The sequence below is a fragment of the Pristiophorus japonicus genome, chromosome 10, assembly GCF_044704955.1.
Source record: "Pristiophorus japonicus isolate sPriJap1 chromosome 10, sPriJap1.hap1, whole genome shotgun sequence".
In the NCBI taxonomy this organism is placed as follows: Eukaryota; Metazoa; Chordata; class Chondrichthyes; family Pristiophoridae; genus Pristiophorus; species Pristiophorus japonicus.
The window spans coordinates 176,740,123-176,762,643 of record NC_091986.1 but is presented as its reverse complement, the minus strand read 5'-3'; the positions used below and the strand labels follow the sequence as shown (position 1 = coordinate 176,762,643).

At 43.9% G+C, this 22,521-nt stretch overlaps 1 protein-coding gene across 1 annotated transcript in view; it reads right to left on the bottom strand.

The window, feature by feature from the left end:
* nbeaa (neurobeachin a) overlaps positions 1 to 22,521 on the bottom strand; it is a 1,211,357-nt gene that overhangs the window by 10,619 nt on the left and 1,178,217 nt on the right. The window contains exons 56-58 of the mRNA XM_070892347.1: positions 19,387 to 19,488; positions 19,031 to 19,227; positions 17,744 to 17,895 (exon numbers count right to left, since the gene is read on the bottom strand). Coding sequence (XP_070748448.1) covers positions 17,744 to 17,895; positions 19,031 to 19,227; positions 19,387 to 19,488 — 451 coding nt within the window. The remainder of the gene's footprint in view (positions 1 to 17,743; positions 17,896 to 19,030; positions 19,228 to 19,386; positions 19,489 to 22,521) is intronic.

Sequence of the window (22,521 nt, the reverse complement as noted above, 5' to 3'; positions counted from 1 at the left end):
AGCATTTGCTTCGGAAGTATCGTGTCTGGCATGTGAACTATGTGGCCTGCCCAGCGAAGCTGATCGAGTGTGGTCAGTGCTTCAATGCTGGGGATGTTAGCCTGGACGAGGACACTGATGTTGGTGTGCCTGTCCTCCCAAGGGATTTGCAGGATCTTGCGGAGACATCATTGGTGATATATCTCCAGCGACTTGAGGTGTCTTCTGTACATCGTCCACGCCTCTGATCCATACAGGAGGGCGGGTATTACTACAGCCCTATAGGCCATGAGCTTGGTGGTAGATTTGAGGACCTGGTTTTCGAACACTCTCCCGAGATGGCTGGACTGACATATGAGGAGAGACTGGATCGACTAGGCTTATATTCACTGGAGTTTAGAAGGATGAGAGGGGATCTCATAGAAACATATAAGATTCTGGCGGGACTGGACAGATTAGATGCGGAAAGAATGTTTCCGATGTTGGGGAAGTCAGGGGACACAGTCTAAGGATAACGGGTAGGCCATTTAGGACAGAGGTGAGGAGAAACTTCTTCACTCAGAGAGTTGTGAACCTGTGGAATTCCCTACCGCAGAGTTGTTGATGCCAGTTCATTGGATATATTCAAGAGGGAGTTAGATATGGCCCTTACGGCTAAAGGGATCAAGGGGTATGGAGAGAAAGCAGGAAAGGAGTACTGAGGGAATGATCAGCCATGATCTTATTGAATGGTGGTGCAGGCTCGAAGGGCAGAATGGCCTACTCCTGCACCTATTTTCTATGTTTCCTCAGACGGCCAAAGGCTGCACTAGCGCACTGGAGGCGATGTTGAATCTCCGCATCAATGTCTGCTTTTGTTGATAAGAGGCTCCCGAGGTATGGGAAGTGGTCCACGTTGTCAAGGGCCGTGCCGTGAATCTGATCGAGGAAGACTTGCTTCCACTCATGAAGTGATTCTTTATTGGCTGAACAGCCCAATACAAGAGCCACAGACCCTGTCACAGGTGGGACAGACATTCGTCGAGGGAAGGGGGGGTGGGACTGGTTTGCAGCACGCTCCTTCTGCTGCCTGCACTTGACCTCTTCACGCTCTCGGCGTTGAGATTCGAAGAGCTCAACGCCCTCCCGGATGCACTTTCTCCATCTAGGATGGTCTTCGGCCAGGGATTCCCAGGTGTCAGTGGTGATGTCACACTTATCAAGTATCTGTTCAACTCCCTTTTAAAATTATTTATGGAATCAGGTTCCATCACCTTTTCAGGTAGATTATTCCAGAACCCGACAACTCTCTGAGTGAAAAAAACATTCTCCTCATTTCCCTTCTTGATCTTCTGCCAATGATTTTGAATCTATGACCTCTAGTTATTGACCCACTCACCAAAGGGAATACTTTTTCCCTATTTACCCTGTTAAAACCTCTCATTATCTTCAAAAATCTCTGTAAGGTCACCTCTTAACCTTTCCTGTTCCAAGGAGAACTGTCCTAACTTTTTCAACCTCTCTTCCTAACTGAAGTCCTTCATCCCTGTTAACACCCTGGTAAACCTCCTCTGTACTCTTTCTAATGCCTTCACATCTTTCCTGAAGTTGTGTACAGAACTGACAGCTGAGGCCGAACCAGTGACTTATAAAGTTCTAGCATGATCTCTTTGCATTTTTTTTCATTTACAGGATATGGGTGTCACTGGCAAGGCCAGATTTATTGTCCATCCCTAATTTCCCTTGAGAAGGCGGTGGTGAGCCACCTTCTTGAATATAACTGAGTGGCTTGCGAGGCCATTTCAGAGGGCAGTTAAGAGTCAGCCATATGTGGGTCTGGAGTCACATGTAGGCCAGATCGGGTAAGAATGGCAGAATTCCTTCCTTAAAGGACATTAGTGAACCAGATGGATTTTTACAACAATCCGGTAGTTTCATGGTCACCATTACTGATAGTAGCTTTTTATTCAAGATTTACTTAATTAACTGAATTTAAATTCTCTAGCCGTCATGGTGGGATTTGAACTCACGTCTCCGGATCATATTATATTCCTCTATTTATAAACCCAAGTAACTTGTATGCGTTTTAACCACCTTATCAACTTGCCCTGAAAGAAAGAAAAGCTTGCAGTTATATAGCGCCTTTCACGACCACCGGATATCTCAAAGCGCTTTACAGCTAATGAAGTACTTTTGGAGTGTAGTCACGGTTGTAATGTGGGAAACACGGCAGCCAACTTGCGCACAGAAAACTCTCACAAACAGCAACGTGATAATGATCAGATTATCTGTTTTTGTTGTGTTGATTGAGGGAGAAATATTGGCCAGGACACCGGGGATAACTCCCCTGCTCTTCTTTGAAATAGTGCCATGCGATATTTTATGTCTACCTGAGAGGGCAGACTTAATGTCTCATCCGAAATACATTACCTCCGACAGTGCAGCACTCCCTCAGACCTGTACTGGAGTGTCAGCCTAGATTTATGTGCTCAAGTTCCTAGAGTGGAACTTGAACCCACAACCTTCTGACTCAGAGGCGAATGATAGCGAATGCTGCAACCTTTAAGGATTTGTGTATATCGGCATGAAGTTTGAACAGAGTAACCCTGCTTTTGTTATTATATGAAGTAGCAGCTCCACAGCTGCATTTGTCAATTGAAGTGTTCTTTAATGCTGTTGATTGACAGGTTGGCCAGTAATGAATTTCAGGCTGAATACAACTGGCATAAGAATACTTCCTTTCAAATGGGTGCTGCAGTGCTTGAAATAGCAACACTTGCTTGGAAATCTCTCTACTACATTTCTGTGAGCTTCCAATGGTAGGTGAATTGGATGGCACGAGCTCATATATAATGCGTAAGTAACTCGGAACTTGAAGTTGCAGAGGGAACAGCTGTGCAGAGTGGGGTATGTGCCCAATTCTCTCTGTTCTGTCCGCGCCATCATTCAGCGCTCTCGGATGTCCTGACAATAGGAGCTATATAAATGTAAGTTTTGCTTTCTTTTTAAAAAAGCAGCTATTCTGTTCAAAACAAAGGGCCTGTTTCAGAATTCAGTTTGAAAAGAACTGATCCATTTCAAAGTCCTGAAAGAGAGATCAGTCTGAATTTCTAAAATCAATATAGATTATTTAGGCATCCACAGTGGTAAGAAATTCAAGGGAAAGAATCACTATATTATTTTTAAGTCTTTTTCACAGAATTAGCTTAGTTCTTAGAGTGGCAATCTGCTTTAGGAAGGAAGTCTGATGTGAATATTTAATTATAGGTTCAATCCCTGCTCTATGGTATGTTAGTTGATCTCAGTTAGAGTAGTAGTTGGTGGCTCTTCAATTACTCTTGGGACTCCTGGACAAGGGTGTGGAAAAATCAGCCAGAGTTCCAGCTCCTGACTCCAGTGTCTCTGTACCAGATGCCATGCATCTTTGCAGTAAGGATAGGACTCGGCTGTGCTACGATACCCTCGCAGTTGAATAACCCGATGGGCGGATAGCAGTATTCTTTTAGTTGCATGTCCCATGAGGTCTCAATTCATGACCTCAGCAGCGAAAGAATTACTTTCTCCAAGACCAGGAGATTCCTGTGCCAATATAGGCACTTCCAATTACTCCTCCTCACTCTTGCTCAGTGCTTCTTCCAGTGCCCTCTGCTCAAACTGGTGCAGGCAGTTGCTGGGCCATGTTCATACAAGAAGCACCTTCTAACCCCCAGATGCCAGTCACCTCACTTACTCCTCCCAGTTGAGGGAGTGCCTAGAAGAAGCACATGCACAGATTCTACCAGACAAACACCATTCACTATTACCAAAGGTAAGCACCAAGATAACAAACATTAATGCCCAGTACATTCATCACTTGTAGATAAATAAATAAATTGCATTTTGCTTCAACTTTATTCACAACGCCGTCCTTTAACTGAGTTACACGCTATTGGCATGAAAAATACCTTATTCAACAAAGAAGAACAAACTAAGTGTTATCTGTGTGATGCAGAAACTACAACTGAACTGATATGGGACTGTATTTATTAGGTATTCTGACCACAATTTCTTAGTGTATTTACACTTTACTCGTGTCTGTTACAATGGAGCTTTGCTCTCTAAAAAATACAATGTCGTTATCCAATATTGCCGTGGTTCTAAAAATGCGTACATCGACACATTGTCATGGCAGGAATAAATGTGGTTTCAGCCCTCGAGTGCTGCATCTGAAATGGGGGTGGGGGAGGGGGTGATGAGCATTTTGCCTTATAATGTAACATAGTATTGGCTAGTTTAATTCTGTCATAATGGGTTAAAAAACAGCTTCATTCACAAGACATGCTCGAGGATGTTTTGACAGTAGATGGAACATGGGGACCGAAATTGGCCCTTTTTGCGATGCCCGTTAGCGCCTCCAGGGGGCGCTAAACACTTTACCCTCAGCACATGCGCCAACCCTTTTCACTCCACGGGGGATATTGCCTTGCAGCCCGCGAGGCTGGCACAAACAGGTGTCAGCACCGGACACAGGAGTCCCGCCCCGAGCAGGTTAACAACCCCAATTGGGGCATTGGGCAATTTTATCCACATTTGGTCTTAACCAGGAAGGAGCCAAGCCATTCGATTTAAATACAGATATCTTATAGGATTGGTTTTAACACATGTTTGATTGACAGCTTTTAAAAAAATTGTCAGTCATTTAATTCTGGTTGGTTTCTGGAAAGCATTTCTCAATCTAGCTGGTTCAAGTTGGATAATCTGTCTGAAGCTTTTGGAGAGTGATAGTCAGACCATGAGCAGTGAAATTGGAAAAAAGTCAGTAAGAAACCATAGAAGACAGTCTAGTGCAGCATTTATGACTGTTATTTTCAACATGCTAATAACTACTATAACATCTATATTGTGTAATTGCTACTGTTCATTTATTCTTTTACTGTTTAATAAATCTATTTGGCATTTAAAGATGGGATCACAGTGTTATTCTGCTGCTTGTAACATCAAGGAAGATCACGAGAGAGGATGTGATAAAACCAGTTAAGTTGAAAGAAAGTGAAGAGGTTTCTCTCTTCAATCCATGGACATGCTATAAATTTACCTAGATACCTAGGCAAGTGAAAACATTCTCTGGGACATAGGGAACTGTCATGTATGTAACCTGTATGTAACAACACTGCAATACTGTATATACATAAGAAATGCACACCTTGACCACAGGGGGTGAACTTGTGGGAGATACTCCTCACCTGGTCACCCAGGTATATAAAGGGAGGTTCCACGCAGGGTCATCACTTCTTGGTCCTGTGAATAAAGGTGCAAGTCATGGAGTGACCTTGTCCATAGAATGTGCCTCGTGTGGATTTGTGGTATTGTGTAAGGACTTCACATTGGCGACGGGAAACGGGAATCAACGACCCACGAGAATGACCACAGGCAGCACAGATGAACAGTACTGTGTTGGTGAGGACTGGGACCATTTCATTGAGAGGCTCCAGCAGAGTTTTGTCACGAAGGACTGGCTGGGAGACGCAGCGGCCGACAAGCAAAGGGCTCATCAGCTGTGGACCTAAGACTTACGCGCTCATGAAAGACCTGCTGGCACCTGAGAAGCCGGTGGACAAAACCTTCGAAGAGCTCAGCAAACTAATCGGTGAGCACCTCAAACTGCGAGCAGCGTACACATGGCCCGACATAGATTCTATACACACCGATGTCGGGAAGGACAGAGAATACCGGATTTCGTTGCGGACCTCCGGCGCTTGGCCAGCCTCTGTAAGTTCACAGACGCCTGCAGAGAGGAGATGCTAAGGGATTTCTTTATTGAGGGCATTAGTCATGTTGGGATTTTCAGAAAGCTAATTGAGACCAATTCTGCCTCCAACATGGCGATGGATCAGGGAGTCAATATCATAAACGCGACACAGAGCCCCGCAGGCAGGCAAGGGCAGTTCGAGACACCCCAGGCAGCAATAGACCCAAGAGTAAGTCTCCAACAGAGACAATGGCAGGCTCAACGGACATTTACGCCCCCCCACAGTGGACAATGTGGCTCGGGATGGGGCCATTGACACTCACTAACAGGGTGCTCAAGATCAGTCAAAGGGACAATCAGCGAGGAATGCCTTGCAACAGCTCTTTTGTTCACAACAATGGGAATCTCAGTTCATGCTGGAGGTGTGGGGGCAGACATGCTGCCAGGACTTGCAGGTTTCAACAGTTCGTCTTCAGAAATTGTAACCTCAGTGGCCATTTAGCCAGAATGTGCAGAAAGCCTGTAACCAGGCTAATATACGAGGCGGATGAACCAGAACCAGATGAGGGGTCTGCGAGGCAGGATGACGCTTGGGGTAAATCAATGGACGCTGAAGTTCAGCGGGTTCATGTGGCAAACATTCATAGCTCAGATACCAAAACGCCACCTATGATGATGAAAGCCCTATTAAACGGATTCCCTGTACGCATGGAGCTGGACACGGGGGCCAGCCAGTCACTCATGCATGTTCAACAATTCAAAAAGCTGTGGCCACTCAAAGCCAGCAGATCCAAACTAGAACGCATTGAGACGCAATTACGGATGTACACCAAAGAAATCATTCCAGTGCTAGACAGTGCAATGTTGGCGGTCACACACAATGGATCGGTGAACCGGCTGCCGCTCTGGATTGTCTCAGGCAATGGTCCCGCACTGTTGGGGAGGAGCTGGTTAGCTGAGATGAACTGGAAATGGGGGGATGTGCACGCCATGTCATCTGTGGAGCGAAGTTCATGATCACAGGTCCTACAGCAATTTGAGTCACTATTTCAACCTGGCATCAGGACGTTCAAAGGTACCAAAGTGGTGATACGTGTCACCCCAGACACCAGACCAGTGCACCACAAAGCCAGAGTTGTGTCGTATGTGATGCGGGAGAAAATTGAGAGCGAGTAGGACCGGTTGTTGAGAGAGGGCATCATCTCGCCCGTTGAATTCAGCGACTGGGCAAGCCCCATCGTTCCCATCCTAAAACGGATGGCTCAGTCAGGATTTGTGGTGACTACAAGGCCACTATCAACCGGGTGTCCCGACAAGACCAATACCCGTTCCTGAGAGCGGAGGACCTTTTTGCCATGCTGGCAGGCGGCAAGCTGTTCACCAAGTTGGACCTCACTTCAGCCTACATGACCCAAGAACTGGCCGATGAATCTAAATGACTGACCACCATCACCACGCACAAGGGACTGTTTGTTTACAACAGGTGTCTGTTTGGCATTCGATCAGCGGCCGCGATTTTTCAAAGAAACATGGAAAGCCTGCTCAAGTCCATTCCTGGAACGATCATATTCCAGGACGACATCCTTATCACCGGTCGTGACACCGAGGAACACCGCCACAACCTGGAGGAGGTGCTACGCCGACTGGACCGGGTAGGCCTGCGACTCAAGAAGTCTAAATGTGTGTTTTTGGCTCCCGAGGTCGAGTTTCTGGGCAGGAGGGTTGCTGCAGAGGGGATTCGGCCTACCGAATCCAAAACGGTGGTGATTCGACGAGCGCCCAGGCCCTACAACACATCGGAGTTGCGTTCATTTCTGGGACTCTTGAACTATTTCGGGAACTTTCTGCCGAACTTAAGCACATTGTTGGAACCACTACATGTGCTACTGCGTAAGGGTTGTGATTGGTTTTGGGGGGACTGTCAGGAATGGGCTTTCAATCGGGTGCGGAACCAACTTTGTTTAAATAAGTTGTTGACCCTGTACGACCCCCGTAAGAAATTGATTCTGACATGTGATGCATCGTCCATAGGGGTTGGGTGCGTGTTGCAGCAGGGTAACGCTGAAGGCCAACTACAACCTGTGGCTTATGCCTCCAGGTCGCTCTCTCAAGCTGAACAGGGTTATGGGATAGTTGAGAAGGAAGCACTCGCATGTGTCTATGGGGTGAAAAAGATGCACCAGTACCTTTTTGGCAGGAGGTTCGATTTAGAAACGGACCACAAGCCATTAACATCCCTGCTGTCAGACAGCAAGGCCGTCAATGCCAATGCGTCAGCTCGCATCCAGCGATGGGCTCTCACGCTCGCTGCGTATGACTACACCATCCGGCACCGGCCTATCACCGAAAATTGCGCTGATGCGCTCAGCAGGCTTCCACTGGCCACCACCGAGATGGTCATGGCTGTCGATGCCTTTGACAGCGCAGGCTCCCCCATCACAGCCCACCAGATCAAAATCTGGACCAAGTGAGATCCCCTCCTATCCTTGATTAAGAAATGTGTCCTGACTGGGGATTGGGCGCCCGCACATGGAGCATGCCCTGAGGAGGTCAGACTGTTTCACAGACGGATGGATGAGCTCTCCATCCAAGCCGACTGCCTACTATGGGGCAGCCGGGTAGTCATGCCCCAGAGGGGCAGGAAAGCATTCATCAGGGAACTCCACAGCGAGCACCCGGGCATCGTGCTGATGAAGGCCATTGCCCTGTCACGTGTGGTGGCCGGGAATTGATTCAGACCTGGAACACTGTGTTCGCAGGTACTCAACGTGTGCCCAGTTAGGTAATGCCCCCAGGGAGGCCCCGCTCAGCCCGTGGCCCTGGCCCACCAGGCCATGGTCACGTATTCACGTAGACTAAGCGGGCCCGTTCATGGGAAAAATGTTTCTCATTGTGGTTCATGCATACTCGAAATGGATCGAGTGCATCATTTTGAATTCATGCACGACATCCACACCGTGGAGAGTCTGCGCGCGGTCTTTGCGACCCACAGCTTGCCGGACATCCTTGTTAGTGATAATGGCCCATGTTTCACAAGCTCTGAATTCCGGGAGTTTATGTCGGGTAATGACATTAACCATGTCAGGACAGCACCGTTCAAGCCGGCCTCCAATGGCCAGGTGGAACGTGCGGTCCAAATCATAAAGCAAGACATGCTCCGGATTCAAGGACCCTCCCTTCAATGCCGCCTATCGCGCCTCCTGCTGGCCTATAGGTCCCGACCGCACTCGCTCACGGGAGTCCCGCCCGCGGAGCTACTCATAAAACGAACACTCAAAACTCAGCTGTCCCTCATTCGTCCAGTCCTGTCTGACATTGTTGAGGGCAAGCGCCAGTCCCAAAGCGAGTACCATGACCGAAATTCAAGGGAGAGATGTATAGAAATTGATGACCCTGTATTTGTTCTCAATCACTTTGGGGCCCAAATGGCTTGAGGGTACCGTAATAGACAAAGAGGGGAATAGGGTCATAGTGGTTAAACTTAACAATGGGCAGATATGCCACAAGCATCTGGACCAAGTGAAAAAAAGGTTCAGCATGGACACCGAGGAACCTCATGAGATGGTATTCACAGTGTAATAAAAAGGCAAGCATGAAAGCTCGGTGCCTCAATGCGAGGAGTATTCGGAACCCAGGAGAGGGCTCTGAGCTAGTTCGAGTGGGTGAGAGCTCAGATGAACAGGACCCCAAGAAAGAATGCAAAAGGCAGAAGGCAACAGAGCAGAGTAGCACTGGGGTAAGTGTAAACCACAAGGTGATAGGAAGGGACAATATGTATGAATATAAAGGGGCTGCAGGAGGGGTCTAAACTAAAAATCATGGTTTAAAAACTAGTATTAAAACACTCTACCTAAACGCACGCAGCATTCGAAATAAAGTAAATGAGTTGACGGCACAAATCATTACAAATGGGTATGATTTGGTGGCCATTACAGAAACGTGGTTGCAGGGTGGCCAAGACTGGAAATTAAACATACAGGGGTATCTGACAATTCGGAAAGATAGACAAGAAGGGAAAGGAGGTGGGGTAGCTCTGTTAATAAAGGATGATATCAGGGCAGTTGTGAGAGACGATATTGGTTCTAATGAAGAAAATGTTGAATCATTGTGGGTGGAGATTAGAGATAGTAAGAGGAAAAAAATCACTGGTGGGCGTAGTTTATAGGCCCCCAAATAATAACTTCATGGTGGGGCGGACAATAATCAAGGGAATAATGGAGGCATGTGAAAAAGGAACGGCAGTAATCATGGGGGATTTTAGCCTAAATATCGATTGGTCAAATCAAATCGCATGGGGTCGCCTTGAGGAGGAATTCATAGAATGCATACGGGATTGCTTCTTAGAACAGTATGTTACAGAACCTACAAGGGAGCAAGCTATCTTAGATCTGGTCCTGTGTAATGAGACAGGAAGAATAAATGATCTCCTAGTAAAAGATCCTATCTGAATGAGTGATTACAGTATGGTTGAATTTGTAATACAGATTGAGGGTGAGGAAGTAGTGTCTCAAACGAGCGTACTGTGCTTAAACAAAGGGGACTACAGTGGGATGAAGGCAGAGTTGGCTAAAGTAGACTGGAAACACAGACTAAACGGTGGCACAATTGAGGAACAGTGGAGGACTTTTAAGGAGCTCTTTCATAGTGCTCAACAAAAATATATTCCAGTGAAAAAGAAGGGTGATAAGAGAAGGGATAACCAGCTGTGGATAACCAAGGAAATAAAGGAGAGTATCAAATTAAAAACCAATGCGTATAAGGTGGCCAAGGTTAGCGGGAAACTAGAAGATCGAGAACATTTTAAACGATAGCAAAGAATGACTAAGAAAGCAATAAAGAAAGGAAAGATAGATTACGAAAGTGAACTTGCACAAAACATAAAAACAGATAGTAAAAGCTTTTACCGATATATAAAAAGGAAAAGAGTGACGAAAGTAAATGTTGGTCCCTTAGAAGATGAGAAGGGGGATTTAATAATGGGAAATGTGGAAATGGCTGAGACCTGAAACAATTATTTTGCTTCGGTCTTCACAGTGAAAGACACAAAAACCATGCCAAAAATTACTGGTCACGGGAATGTGGGAAGGGAGGACCTTGAGATAATCACTATCACTAGGGGGGTAGTGCTGGACAGGCTAATGAGACTCAAGGTAGACAAGTCCCCATGTCCTGATGAAATGCATCCCAGGGTATTAAAAGAGATGGCGGAAGTTATAGCAGATGCATTCGTTATAATCTACCAAAATTCTCTGGACTCTGGGGAGGTACCAGCGGATTGGAAAGCAGCTAATGTAACGCCTCTGTTTAAAAAAGGGGGCAGACAAAAAGCAGGTAACTATAGGCCGGTTAGTTTAACATCTGTAGTGGGGAAAATGCTTGAAGCTATCACTAAGGAAGAAATAGCGGGACATCTGGATAGGAATAGTGCAATCAAGCAGACGCAACATGGATTCATGAAGGGGAAATCATGTTTAACTAATTTTCTGGAATTCTTTGAGGATATAACGAGCATGGTGGATAGAGGTGTACCGATGGATGTGGTGTATTTAGATTTCCAAAAGGCATTCGATAAGGTGCCACACAAAAGGTTACTGCAGAAGATAAAGGTACGTGGAGTCAGAGGAAATGTATTAGCATGGATCGAGAGTTGGCTGGCTAACAGAAAGCAGAGAGTCGGGATAAATGGGTCCTTTTCGGGTTGGAAATCGGTGGTTAGTGATGTGCCACAGGGATCGATGCTGGAACCACAACTGTTTACAATATACATAGATGACCTGGAAGAGGGGACAGAGTGTAGTGTAACAAAATTTGCAGATGACACAAAGATTAGTGGGAAAGCGTGTTGTGTAGAGGACACAGAGTCTGCAAAGAGATTTAGATAGGTTAAGCGAATGGGCTAAGAATTGGCAGATGGAATACAATGTCGGAAAATGTGAGGTCATCCACCTTGGAAAAAAAACAGTAAAAGGGAATATTATTTGAATGGGGAGAAATTACAACATGCTGCGGTGCAGAGGGACCTGGGGGTCCTTGTGCATGAATCCCAAAAAGTTAGTTTGCAGGTGCAGCAGGTAAACAGGAAGGCAAATGGAATGTTGGCCTTCATTGCGAGAGGGATGGAGTACAAAAGCAGGGAGGTCCTGCTGCAACTGTATAGGGTATTGGTAAGGCCGCACCTGGAGTACTGCGTGCAGTTTTGGTCACCTTACTTAAGGAAGGATATACTAGTTTTGGAGGAGGTACAAAGACGATTCACTCGGCTGATTCCGGAGATGAGGGGGTTACCTTATGATGATAGATTCAGTGGACTGGGTCTTTACTCATTGGAGTTCAGAAGGATGAGGGGTGATCTTATAGAAACATTTAAAATAATGAAAGGGATAGACAAGATAGAGGCAGAGAGGTTGTTTCCATTTGTCGGGGAGACGAGAACTAGGGGGCACAGCCTCAAAATACGGGGGGAGCCAATTTAAAACCGAGTTGAGAAGGAATTTCTTCTCCCAGAGGGTTGTGAATCTGTGGAATTCTCTACCCAAGGAAGCAGTTGAGGCTGGCTCATTGAATGTATTCAAATCACAGATAGATAGATTTTTAACCAATATGGGAATTAAGGGTTATGGAGAGCGGGCGGATAAGTGGAGCTGAGTCCACGGCCAGATCAGCCATGATCTTGTTGAATGGCGGAGCAGGCTCGAGGGGCTAGATGGCCTACTCCTGTTCCTAATTCTTATGTTCTTATGTTCTTACACCACCGCCAATGAACAAGCAACAAGAACATTCAGCAGCATGCACAGTCCCTGCGGTCAGTCCGGACAGGTTGGAATCACCACAGGTGACAGACACGCATACCAAGGCTCAACAACCAGAGCCTCAACTGCAGCGCTCCACGAGAGAGTGCAGACCACCCGAGAAACTTAACCTATGATCCCAATAAGATGTTGAGGGGGAGGTGATGTCATGTATGTAACAACACTGCAATACTGCATAAACGTAAGAAATGCACACCTTGACCACAGGGGGTGAACTTGTGGGAGACACTCCTCACCTGGTCACCCAGGTATATAAAGGGAGGTCCCACGCAGGGTCATCACTTCTTGGTCCTGTGAATAAAGGCTCAGGACATGGAGTGACCTTGTCCATATAATGTGCCTCGTGTGGATTTGTGGTATTGTATAAGGACTTTACAGGGACGATAGCTCATCTACAGGATGTCTGTTGAGAAAAGTGTGCCATCAGCTTGGACACAAGGAGAGAGTATGTGCAAAAGGACAATGACTGTGCACAATGCTTTAGATAGTACTTCCTATAGGATATGGGAGTTCCCAATTTAGGGTTGCATCATATTTGATGGACCCCACAAGAAATGCATTCAAAACTCAAGAGCGTATTTACAGTCACCATCGTCCTGATATAGCAATCTTCTTGCTTACCTGCAGCCAGGTACATTAGACCTGGGTGACTGCACTGACCTGATCAGTGACCTCTTTCCATGCAGCTTGTGCCAATACCTTTATTGGAGTGTGGCCTTTAGCTCCAGCTATGGATACCCTCTTTTAGAGCACCTCCTTAGAAGACTTCCAAATCTTTTCAGCATGTTGTTCATGCATCTCCCCTGTTCTGTTGTAAACAATTAGTCCACTTCTCTGCCACCACAACAACATTCCCTCTAATGGTATGCTGCAGCCCTTTCAGAACTGCTATTTCATCCAATTTTACATCCCCAACCAAGCATGCTATATGGCAAGCGTTCCATGTGCTAGAATCCTATTCAAATTAGGGGGAAGAGCCCATCATTGCAAAATTTAGTTTGCCGTGCCTTCTACACTGCTGTCATTGGTAAATATGTAAAAAGGTCCAGCTCAAACTTACTTTTGCAAAATTGGGATTTTTTTTCTTGTAATACTTTAGAACTTGCTGATGATTATGTAATATATAACAATTAATTTTTCCTTCCAGATTGTTGAATATATGCAACTGATAGTGTGCTACTAAGATATACAAAGAAGGTCCCAGAATTAATCCCTGGACTGTGCTAAAGTCAGACAACTGCAAGAGACAGGGGCTACGATTTGCTTCAATCGGGACTAGGAAGTGAGAAAAATATCCAAGGGTTCCTACTACTGATGTATATCTTTTGCAAAGAGGTGCACATATGCAGACATTAGGTAAGGGCATGATTGGACACAGCTGTGTTGCTCCTCCCAATAGCTAAAAGCCTGCTGACACTCAATGTCAGGGCTTACACATGAAAATGGAAACTGGATGGCTGCCAGTGTCGACAAAACTGTACATGAGCTTGAGTCACTGTTTTCAGGAGAGGAGGGATAAAGGGGAAATTGAAAATGGGAAAAGAAACAGACAAGCACCACCGCACACCATCTAATGCCAAAATGTTCAGTAATGCAGTAATGTTCAAAATGGTTTTGCATTGTTCACATCCGATGTTAATTCTTCTTTATTACCAACTACTTAGTCTGGTAAGATTGTAACATTTTTTTTTAAAGTATAATAAATGGGAAAGAATCCTGCACATGGTGTGAAAATATAATTGATGTTTAGTAATATAATTATTGAGGCGTAACGGGCTCATTCTGGTTTGGGCTCTATAGGTAAATGTGGCCGCATCATCTTTGCTTGTAGGAGCCCCAAACCAACTGAGAACTACATACACCTCATAATGCAGCTTTGATTATCCCTTAGTCTATTTGAAAATCACTGACCTTTGACTCCCTATTACAAGTTCACTGTAATTCTTGAATATAATAAGTCACAAAACTGATCTAAATTTCTGGCAACACAAGAGGGAATACAGATGCAGTGTCGAGAATCCGGAATCCTCGGGACCGAGGCTGTTCCGGATTCCAGGCTTTTCCTGACTTTCAATCGTCTTTCTGACATCATGAATCCAGAAACATCCGAGCCCAGGTTCGTGTATTTCTGGATTTCGGAATGTCAGAAAGGGTGGGGGAGGGTCGCAGAGGAGAGAGGGTCAGGGTCCCGCCGAGGACAGAGGATCAGGTGGGCGGGTCCCACCGAGGACAGAGGGTCCGGATTCCAGAATTCCGGATTTTCGACGCTGGACCTGTATACAAGTGAGTAACAGCACACAGTCCCAAATAATGTTGACCCTTCAGCTTCAATTTAAAAAAACACAGAAAGTTCATACAGTTGGCACAAACAAATGTTGTTTCTAATTTTGCTAAAAAAACAAAAATCTGAACTGAAATCTGAATATTTATTTGTAACAGCTTCCATTAATATCTAGCTTTTGTTGATGTTTTATTCATACTTGCATAATAAAAATGTGAGAATATGACAATTTTCACAGCTTCTCTACAAATAGAATTCACACTAATGCATTAGACTTTTTATTGAAACTATGCTCATGATATAAAATGTTTGATTACAATATTTTACCTGGAGTTCAAGGGTTAAATTACACAAATTAAGGTTGTATTCCCTAGAATTTAGAAGGTTAAGGGGTGATCTGATCAAAGTTTTCAAGATATTAAGGCAAACAGATAGGGTAGATAGAGAGAAACAATTTCTGCTGGTTGGGGATTCTAGGAGTAGGGGGTATAGTCTAAAAATTAGAGCCAGACCTTTCAGAACCAAAATTAGGAAACACTTCTACACACAAAGGGTGGTAGACGTTGGAACTCTCCTCCGCAAATGTTAATTGTTAATTTTCAATGAGAGATTGATAGCTTTTTGTTAACCAAAGGTATTAAGTGATATGGGTCAACGAAGGGTATATGGAGTTAGATCGCAGATCAGTCGTGATCTCATTGAATGACGGAACAGGTTCGAGGGGCTCAATGGCCTACTCCTGTTCCTATGTTTAAGTCTTTCTCATTTTTCAAATGGAATTTACACAAGTAGAATGAATGAATTATTGCCCTCTTTTAAGGACTGGATCAGCATTGAAACCGCTCCAAGGTAATTCCTTCAGGAGGAGCCAAGCATAGCACCAATGAGTTTCATCGGCTTTGCACCTGCAAAACTTAAGTTTTGTTGGGCTGGATTTTCGGGTCCTTTGCGTGAAATGGCCGGCAATGTCTTCTGCATCTGGTCGGGAGCTTCGGGTCAGGTTTTGTGGCGGCGCTTAGAAAAACTGCCAGGAACAGCTGCGCCGGATGTCCAACGCCTCTCATTGCGACACTGGCATGAGTTTTGACTCGCATCCAACCAGTACACCCCTAAGCGTGCCCCGCGATGACCGCCAGGTAAACCAGAGCGGTCTAGCCATGCCGGCGGCAGTGTGTAGGTAAAGTGCAGAAAAGGTAAGTGCGAGTGTTTATTCTTATAAGTTATTTTAGCGATTTGTGTTGTGGTGGCTTGGGCAATGTTTTTGTAGGTTTTTTTTAGGTTCCCATCCCCCCGGCCAAAGGCCTCTCTTGGAGTGCTCCCAGCCCGGCACTTTAGTTGGCGAGATTCCCATTTTTGCACCGCAAAAGTAGTACAACGCCTCCCTTCGTGCTGCGCACCCTGGCGTGAGGTCCAGATGGCGGAAATATCTTACGAGAGCGCAACCAATTCCTAGCCGGTAACTTTCCCACCCAGCCTCAAAAACTGCAAAACCGAAAATCCAGCCCAATATCTTTATAACCAAGACAGCCTTACAGTTAAGTGGTCAGTAACATTGAACCCTAATGCTGAGTTTCTAGCAGATCTCAAACTTTGAAAGCTCACTTAATGACAATAAAGATTATGCTGTGTGGGTCCATAATGTTTGATGCCGAGTTTAAAAGCAGGAGCTAACCAATCTTATGAACAGCTCACCAAGATCAAACTGACTGAAGTACCCTTTGGTGGAATAATACGAAGACATAGCAAGTATCAGCTGGATCACAAATGGCATTGAGGAATAAGCAAGATCAGAGACAGAGTGACTGCGCACTTGAACAAGTATTAGCTGATCAAAGAGAGACAGTTTGGATTTATGAAGGTAAAGTCATGACTGACTAATCTAGCTTAATGTTTTGTAGAGGTCACTAGCATGGTGGATTGGGGAGAGTGTCTATGGATGTTGTCTATGTGGACGTCCAGAAGGCATCTGATAAGGTTCTGCACAAGAGATTATTAACATAGATGAACGTGCACGAAATTGGAGGTAACCTTATGACATGGGCCGATAACTGGTTGGGAGTAGGTGACAGAGAGTAGAAATAAAGTGTTTATTCTCTGGTTGGTGGGATGTGACAAGGGTGTTGCCCAAAGATCTGTACTAGGGTCTCAGATTATCACCATATATATTAATGATTTGGATGAAACAATAGAGAGTTGAATATCTAAGTTTTCAGACGACACTAAGTTAGGTGGCAAAGTAAGTTGTATGAATGGAAGCAGGAAGTTTTCAAAGGATCATAGACAGTGTGTGGGCAAAACTATCCCTTCTCACCTTCCTTAGTAAAGACAGGAAAACCTACCTGGCTGGAACATGGACCAAAGTCTTTTAAAGAAATAGTGCTCCCCTATATACCCCACACCCAGACTGTTTGACCAATGCACCGATGTTGTTCTCCACAAGCCACCTAGTCTAATAGCACCCAAATCCTTTAATGTTTGTTTTTATAAAGCAACTATCTAATTCCATTTTAAAATAATTTATGGATTCTACTTTGAGAATGATCTGTGGCACAACATACCAGATCTTTTTTCTAACTTCCTCTTGAACTCTATGAGTTATTATCTTAATTCTGTGCCCTCTCAATACTATCTCAATGACCAGTGAAAGTCAGAATCACTATTTACCTTATCATAAACCTTTATGATCTAAATTATCTCTATCAGGTCACTCCTTAACCTTCTTTAATAAAATAAAATCCTAACTTCTCAAATGTCTTTTCAGAACTGTAAGCCTTCCTCCTTGGTAACATCCCAGTGAATCTACGCTGCATCTTATCCATCGCTATTAAATCCCCCCTCTAATGGAGTACCCAAAACTGTGCAGAGTACTCCAATAACCTTTTGGAAAAATATTTCCTTTAAAATAATGAATTCGAATGAAAAAGATGGAAACGTTATTCTACATACCAACTTAATGGTCTCCATTACCTTTGATCATGGGATAGGTCCATTGCCCTGATGCCAGCATCACAACCAGGGTAAATATATAGTTGTTTGAAGTCACAAGCTTGCCACACTTCTACCACACCATTATCACCCCCTGTTACCAGGTTTTGTCCATCACTGCTGAGAAGTAATGCCTAGAGAAAAAAAATAATAATTATTCAGGAATTTAAAAGTTTTTTTAATCCTATAATGGTAGAAAGAAATAGTATTAGACAACCCGGGGGGGGGGGTGCGGAGGAGAAATTGGAGTAGCACCGGTTTCTGGTACATAATGAGTGGCACAATTGTGTCGTGAGCCCAAAAACGTGTCTGAAACCAGAGTCTGATTGGGCCTCACCTACATGATACCGGCCAATTGGGCGTACCGAGGCAACTTGCTGTTCGGGGAGTTACGAATTTTATCTGGCTTTCACGCTGAGTCGGCCCGCAAGTATGTCCTGGTAGGGAGGGAGGAACCACAGGGGTGCAAGTCTGGGATGGAAACAGCCTACTGTATTTTGTGGAGCCAGGAGGCGCACTCCTGCTCCTCCTGGCTCCACACAAGTGAAGTTGAAATGTACTTACCTTTTTGTTGGTGGCCTCAAGCAGTCCCTTTTAGGACCAGTGGTAAAACTGCTGAGAACCTGGAACAACTGGATGGAGCATGCTACACACTTGTTTATTTTCTGAATGGTACCAAAATGATGCAAGACAGTATGACAGCAAGTCAGATCGCTGAATGCCATTTCCAGAATTCCTTGACTTTTATGCTGAGTGATTGTGAAAATTTATAGCATTGATTCACTGCCGAACCAGCAATGAGTATTCTGAGGCTTTTCATCTTGTAAGAATGAATACTTTACTATAATAATATTTTCTTGTTGCTTAGGAATTATTTATTAAATTCAGTTTTTGTTTAATTTTATCCTGGGTGTTCATCAAAGCCAGAAATGTAATTGCTAGGAAATGGAGGAGCTCTATATTAATCCTGATGCATGTGTTGTCAAAATGCAGTCTAATCCATATCAAGTTCCTATACAGCAGTGTAAACTCTATCTCGGAAATGTTCAACTGGCTCACCAATAACCAGCACTCTAAAAGTTTCAAGATAGCGAATTAAAGAGGAAATTTGATTACTTGAATAAACAGTCTTATAGAAGAAACTGACTGTTACAAATGACAGTTGGCAAGTGTGGAAAAGGCACGAAGAATCAAAACAGTCATAACCTAGAAGTCTACTTCAATAAAAAGATGGGTATATGATGTTTTGCAGCTTCCTATGCCACTTACTCTGGTTGAGTCATTGGTCTCCATCTGCCCCAACAGTTTGCCATTGATGCTAAAATTACAGAATCTTCCTCGCTCATAGTAGATGATGCAATGACCTTCACTGGATACAGAAATAAGACGTGGGTAGACACAGTTTTCCGGCCCCTCCAGGGCTCTAAGAAGGTCTCCAGTAATTGTATGCACCAGACATGGCCCTTCTGTAAAAAGAACAACATGAACAAGTTCAGAAAAACCTGAAACACCTGCCGGAAACAGATGAGTGGCACTTTGGGACTAAACTACGCTCAAGGGAAAACAAAGACTCATTAAAATAACAAAAATATTAATATTCTTTCTGTCGTGACATGCCTGCTCACCTTTGGCTCCACTGATAACGAGTCCCAGTTCTGCACACACAGATACAGAAACTACTTCATGGTCATGCCCAGTCAGGACAGCTCTAGGAGCTGGGTAATCACCTGAAAGTAAAAATCAGAGACCATGCCAGTTAGTAAAAATTAAATAGAATATCCAACTGGGATATCCTATAGTTGAACACATTATGTATATTGTACCCTTTGAATTGAAGCAGCTGTGCCAACACTGACCAGTTTTATATTTCATTAAAAAGACATGCTTCTCATTATTTCAGGAGGCACTTTTATTTCTTTCCTTCACACAATTCTCTGAAAGAGAGAGACAGCAATGTGACATGTTCCTCATCCACTTTCAGATGTCACCATAGGGGCACAGATTGATTTCATTTTTAATATTGCTTGGTGTCTCCTCCACTGGCATCGCTGATATTAGGAACTGGCTAAGGGAAGTCATTAGATGAAGTGAGAAAGACTGCCCTTGATATCAAGGCAACATTTGACCAAGTATGGCATCAATAAGCCCTAGTAAAATTGAAATCCGGGGTATTAGGGGAAATACTCTCCTGTGGCTGGATTCATACCTGGCACAAAGGAAGATGATTGTGGTCATTAGAGGTCAATCATCTATTTTGGAATCATCAAAGAACTGATTCGATTTCTGAAAGTTATATGGTCGAATTCCATCAACTTAAGGATAGAACTGGAATACTGTAGCAGTTGATCAAAAAGCTACACTAAGGTCACCTGCTTGTCCTTTTGGCCAGGAAATAGTACAGGTACAGATATACCTAAAGAGTGGAAGGTGGTAAAAATGTAAGACAACTCACTAAGTAAAATGCAAAGACAATATGAAGACTTAAGCTCCAAAGCTACATTTTTTTTTAATGACCTGATTTTCTATTCTACTATCAGAGAGAGAGGCATCATGAGAATGCACCACAGAGAGGGTTAATACCTATAACAGCAGATGTCTGGAATCAGAGTAATCATTTAAAAATAAATTGATTATTCCGTCACTGTCAAGTCATTTCTGGCAGATGCTATGAGAGGTTAGAGGTTGTGACATGCATGCAGGCAAAGTAGGGAAACTACTTCTTGGAAATAAAAGTGGATTTTCAATTTGAATCTCTATATTCTGTGCAATATAGTGCTATTTGTCACAATCAGTTTAAATTTATATCATCTGTACATCGAGTGCATTTATTAGTCATAGTTATAGCCATCTTTATACCAGGGGATTTTTTTCCATGTTATATGGGGGTCAAGTTTTGGCCGCCCGCTAGAACGGCGCACATCGGAGAGGCCAGCCTAATTTATAGAACAAAAATTGCGCCGAATACTTACCTCGCGATTCTCAGATAGCTGTAGACACAATTCCACTTCGGCGCGCGCAGCAAGAGCTGCTGGGGGCGGAGCTGCAGCCCTGCGCCGAAAACAGTGCTGGCAGCTGCGCGTGTGCACAGTAGCTGCCGGCGTCCTGTCTCCGGGGCGACGACCCTATCCCAGGCTGAAGAGACGTCACCCCTATCCCTGGCCGAGTGGCCTGCACATCTTACCTCGGCGGCGGGGCCCGCCCACCTGTTGGGGCGGGCCTTGCCCAAAGAGTCGGCGGCATGCGGGGCTTCTTCATCGTCTTCTCTCATCTCCCCCCATCTTCTTCTCTCCCCCCCCCCCCCCCCCCCCCGCCACTATCGTCTTCTCTTTCACCCTCCTCTTCTCCCTGGTGCTGTAGTAGGTGAGTAGAAATATTTATTTATTTATTGAGTGATTTTTAATTTTTTTTTTAATCTTTTATTTTTTAATTTATTTGGATTGATTTATTGGTTTATTTATTGATTTATTTATCATTTATTATTGATGATGGCTCTTTATTTGTAAAAGTGAAATGTTTAATGTTTGTAAACCCCCCTAACCCTAACCCCCCTCGTTCCCTACGCCTGATTTGTAACCTACGCCTGATTTTCTAAGTGTAGGCAAAGTTTTTCTGAGCGTACAAAAATCTACACTTACTCCATTCTATGTTAGTTTGGAGTAAGTTTTTGCTGCCTAAACTTGCAAAACAGGCGTAAGTGGCCGGACACACCCACTTTTGAAAAAAAAAAATCTGTTCTAAAATGAAACTGTTCTAACTCACTAGAACTGGAGCAAACAAAAGGCCGAGAATTGCAATTTCTAAGATACTCCATTCTAAACTAGGTGCTCCAAAAAAATAGCAACTCAGGCCGAAACCTGACCCCATTGAGTGGAGTAATGTGAAAGATTCTAAACTCTGCAGCAAGAAACAAAAAAAAATCACAAATATATTGAGATGGAGAAGTTGCATTTGAAAATTTTTAAGCAAAAGCCTCAACAACTTTACAAAGCATTATATTTTGAAATATGAATTTAGTTGAAAGTACACATTATTATGACTCAGACCCCTGATCATATTTTCATCTTTGACTTAAACATGCCGATACTGGACGAGTTATTCAGATATATATTTTATTTACAGGTTTTTGAATCCTCAGCAAAACTGGAGTTATGAAAGTCAGATGAATTCAAGGCAGAGCTAAACTAGCATGAGATCACTTCATTTGCTGCAATATAAAGTTAACAGAAACCAGTAGAGTAATCAGTACTACACAGTGGTGAACTATATCTGGTTTTCTGTGTTCATTAAACATTTTGGTAAAACACTAGGAAACTACATAGAACTGTATCAGAGAAGTTAGCTTAGTTCAATTAGTCGGATTAGATCTGGTAATATGCAGATGGCTGCATATATAATGAATGTGGCCAACATGATCTAGAAGTGTCAACAGCCGATTAATATTCATTTTTTGTTATGCAGTTCTGGGTGTGCCAGTTTGAAAGGTTGAATGAAACGAGAGAGGACTGTGAATTCCCTCTGCAAACAACCAAAGCCTTTTTAACATAATTCATAAATAATTAAACTGAAGATTAAACTAAAAGCTACCAGTCTCTTTTAGGATTACATGTATTGTCAATGCAAGGCCATTTGTAGAAAGACTCTATGATCTCAACAAAGATGTTCAGATTTCATTACTTTGTAAATCCATCAAAGGCCAATTCATTAAATATAGTTAGAATACTGAAGCTATCTCCTGGATGGCTTTATATATAGCCATCAGT